Here is a 3,018-nt window from a genome sequence, read left to right on the forward strand (position 1 = left end):
GGGCAGGCGGCAGGCGGGAATCGAACTCATGCGGAGGTGGCTTCAGATTCTCAGTGCTGTGCTTTAACCCGCTGCGCCACCAGGGAGGGCCTGTTGTTTCTATTTTTTAAAATATGTGCCATTGTCACTGGTGTAGGTGGCACCTCATTGTGGTTTTTTGCATTTCACTGATTACAAGTGATGTTGAATATTTTTTCATATGCCCGTTGGCCATTATATATCTATATATATTATAATTATATGAAATGCACATAAAAAACTACAGCTTCAAAAAACCAAATATTTACAGCTTTGGGTCCGCTGAATCCCTTCCTGTTTAGCTTGGGGTAGGGGAATTTTGTCTTCGCTTTGAGATGCATGTTTTAAGTCTTTCAGACTTTTAGCACAAACTCCAACTTAGCAATTATTTAAACCAGTTCAGACTCTATTGGTAGTACTGGTGCTGGGTTTTGGTGGTTGGCCTTTTCTAAGGGTCAGTTCTTGGTTTATATTATGACTAGAGAAAAAAAAAAGGCACTTGTTAGACACTATTCGCGGTTATTCATTAAATACTATTGGTGTGCCAAATGGAGACATTTCATTTGATCATAACCTATTAAAAATGAGTATTTCTTAAGTACATATACATACATGATCATTTGATGTAGAGATTATATACATACTATATATTTGGTTATCACTGAATATACATGTGTATTATATACATACATACATACCCATATATGTAATCACACTGTAATGGTGAGTGTGAAAACCACATCTTTAATTCTTGTAGAACACTCGAAACATTGGGATTTCATGCCTTATAGAGGGGTGAATTAGGTGACTTTTCTGGGGTCTGTAGCCATGCACTACCATTCACTTTCTCTTTTACCAGTTAAAAGGAGTGAAGAAGAGAACCTCTTTGAGATCATCACAGCTGATGAAGTTCATTATTTCTTGCAAGCAGCCACTCCTAAAGAGCGTACTGAGTGGATCAAAGCCATCCAGGTGGTCTCCCGGACTGGGAAGTGAGAATAAACCTGCAGAGCTTCACCACCTACCTGAGGGAACCCCACAGATAAACTCAGTCAGGACCTGTCCTCTTGTGGTGATGGGTTGATAAGAAAGGGCCTAAATATGGGAAATCTCTACCTGTGGGGGACCTGAACATAACTAACTAACCACACATGCTGACTACATTGTTCACTGAAGCCTCTCTGCCACTCTTTGTCTCCATCAAATAGTTACACCAAGTTGTGTAGCCTTGAGACACTGCTTAGCCTCTCCAAGCCTCAGGGTCCTCTTTGAAAAACAAAGGAGTTGAACTAGGAGACCCGTTTAGCTCCCTCTAGCTTAAAAACCAAAAACCCCTCTGTGATTCTAATATCCATGGACATGAAAGTGTCTTTGGTTGTCCAGCTGGTGTCCTTCCTTGAAAAAATTTAGGCATTCAGAATCTGAGGTTCTTCCTTTTAAAACCATTGCCAGCCATACCAAGAGTATTAATCATAAATCTCCCCTGTTCTCTTCATCTTGGCCAGGACAGCATGTATCAGAATGAATGAGAACTCATTTCTTTCTTCCTCAGTCTATCCAGAAACTTCTTGAGAGCCATTGCTGCAGTGCTGGTTTTTCTTTTGAAGCCTTCTATTATTTACTCCAGCCTGAAAAGCTGTATCTTCTGAGAAAAAGATCTGAATAAATTAGGAGTAGGTAAGAGGCCCTCCCATGTCCCCAAAGTCAGCCAAGCATATTCCATCTCTACTGGAGGTTGAGCTGAGAACTCTCTATCTTTGTCCCTTTGTTTGCCATATGTTATAATTGGGGTAAGGGAAAATCTCCAAATCTGTGAGATTTATTTCATTGGAGTGTTTACCAAAAAAGTGGTTATCTTCATGCTTTCTCTCCATGAATGATAGGCCTGGTAGCTGTGTGTGTTGGCTCAGCTCCAGAAGGTGCAGGTGCTGGACCTTAGGCTTTCTGGGTATGGGATGATACAAAGACACCACTGAAAAGACTTACCTGAGCACTCATGGTGATGGCCATAAGAACTGTGTGGAGCCTTCAGTTCTCCAGTTAGTGACATTGTGGCCATGCCAGGGATTCAAATATAAGTTGTAGCAGATCTTGTTCAGTCTCTGAAGGGCCTCATTGACCCATTGTCAACCAGAGGGGTCTAGCCTAATTCTGATTGGATACCTGTTTCCAGTTTTTGACATTTTTTTTTTTTTACTAATTAGTGATTCTAATCCTAAAGTGAGAAAGAAGGCACTCATCCAACCAGGTATGTGAGTCATGGTGTGCTTTCCAACACTAGATTTAAAATTTTAAGACCTCAGTAAGGAGAGTAGAACTGATTTTATTAACTCCTCTCTTTCCCTCCTGCATTGCACAGAATATTTACAAGTTGTTCCTACTCTCAGATTGTTTTATCAATGGTATAGTGATACCATATCTCTGATTCTTCAGCAAACTATCTTTTATTATCTTTGGCACAAAGTTCTTTATAAAGATTATCTTTAGTATCATCTTACTAGAACTTACACTGTGTATTAAACAACTTCCAATGTTAAAAGTATTTATTACTAGGGCATTGACTTTATGTCTGAAATAAATTTGACTGTGTTTACTGTCTTTTTGGTGTGATAACTCTGACATTTTGTCTCCCATTAATGATTCTGTTATTCTCCAGCCCACTTTTATTTAGGGTAATGCTATCTTTCTTCTCCAAATCATCCCAAGGATGCTATGGCCTAAAAAAAAAAAAAGATTTATTTATCTATGCAGACAAGACCTGGGGTACAGGCTAGAGGTGCCTGGGGTGAGATGATTCATGAGAGAAAGAGCAGGAACAGAACAGGCTGATTGACTGAAATATACTGCTGAGAGGAGCAGCAGATGGGCCAGGAGAGGTTTGCCACACAATGTGGGTCACCTCCCTGGCCAGGAATTGAACTCATGCTGCAATGGCTTTGGATCACAGATCACTTCATAGTGCTGTGCTTTAACACATTGCATCACCAGGGAGGGCCCCTA

At 40.3% G+C, this 3,018-nt stretch overlaps 1 protein-coding gene across 2 annotated transcripts in view; it reads left to right on the top strand.

Annotated features, from left to right (window-relative positions):
• PLEK (pleckstrin) overlaps window positions 1-2,562 on the top strand; it is a 26,061-nt gene extending 23,499 nt beyond the window's left edge. Inside the window, exons 9-10 of one of the 2 annotated variants that reach the window (XM_012731469.1) lie at window positions 878-990; window positions 1,571-2,562. In XM_012731469.1, coding sequence (XP_012586923.1) covers window positions 878-990; window positions 1,571-1,684 — 227 coding nt within the window. In that variant the 3' untranslated portion in view covers window positions 1,685-2,562. Of the gene's footprint in view, window positions 1-877 lie in introns of both variants that reach the window. The other variant, XM_004691470.2, reaches the window with a different exon arrangement.
• Window positions 2,563-3,018: the final 456 nt, after the last annotated feature.

This window comes from Condylura cristata, unplaced genomic scaffold (assembly GCF_000260355.1).
Source record: "Condylura cristata isolate star-nosed mole 26May11 unplaced genomic scaffold, ConCri1.0 scaffold00031, whole genome shotgun sequence".
Classification (NCBI taxonomy): Eukaryota; Metazoa; Chordata; class Mammalia; order Eulipotyphla; family Talpidae; genus Condylura; species Condylura cristata.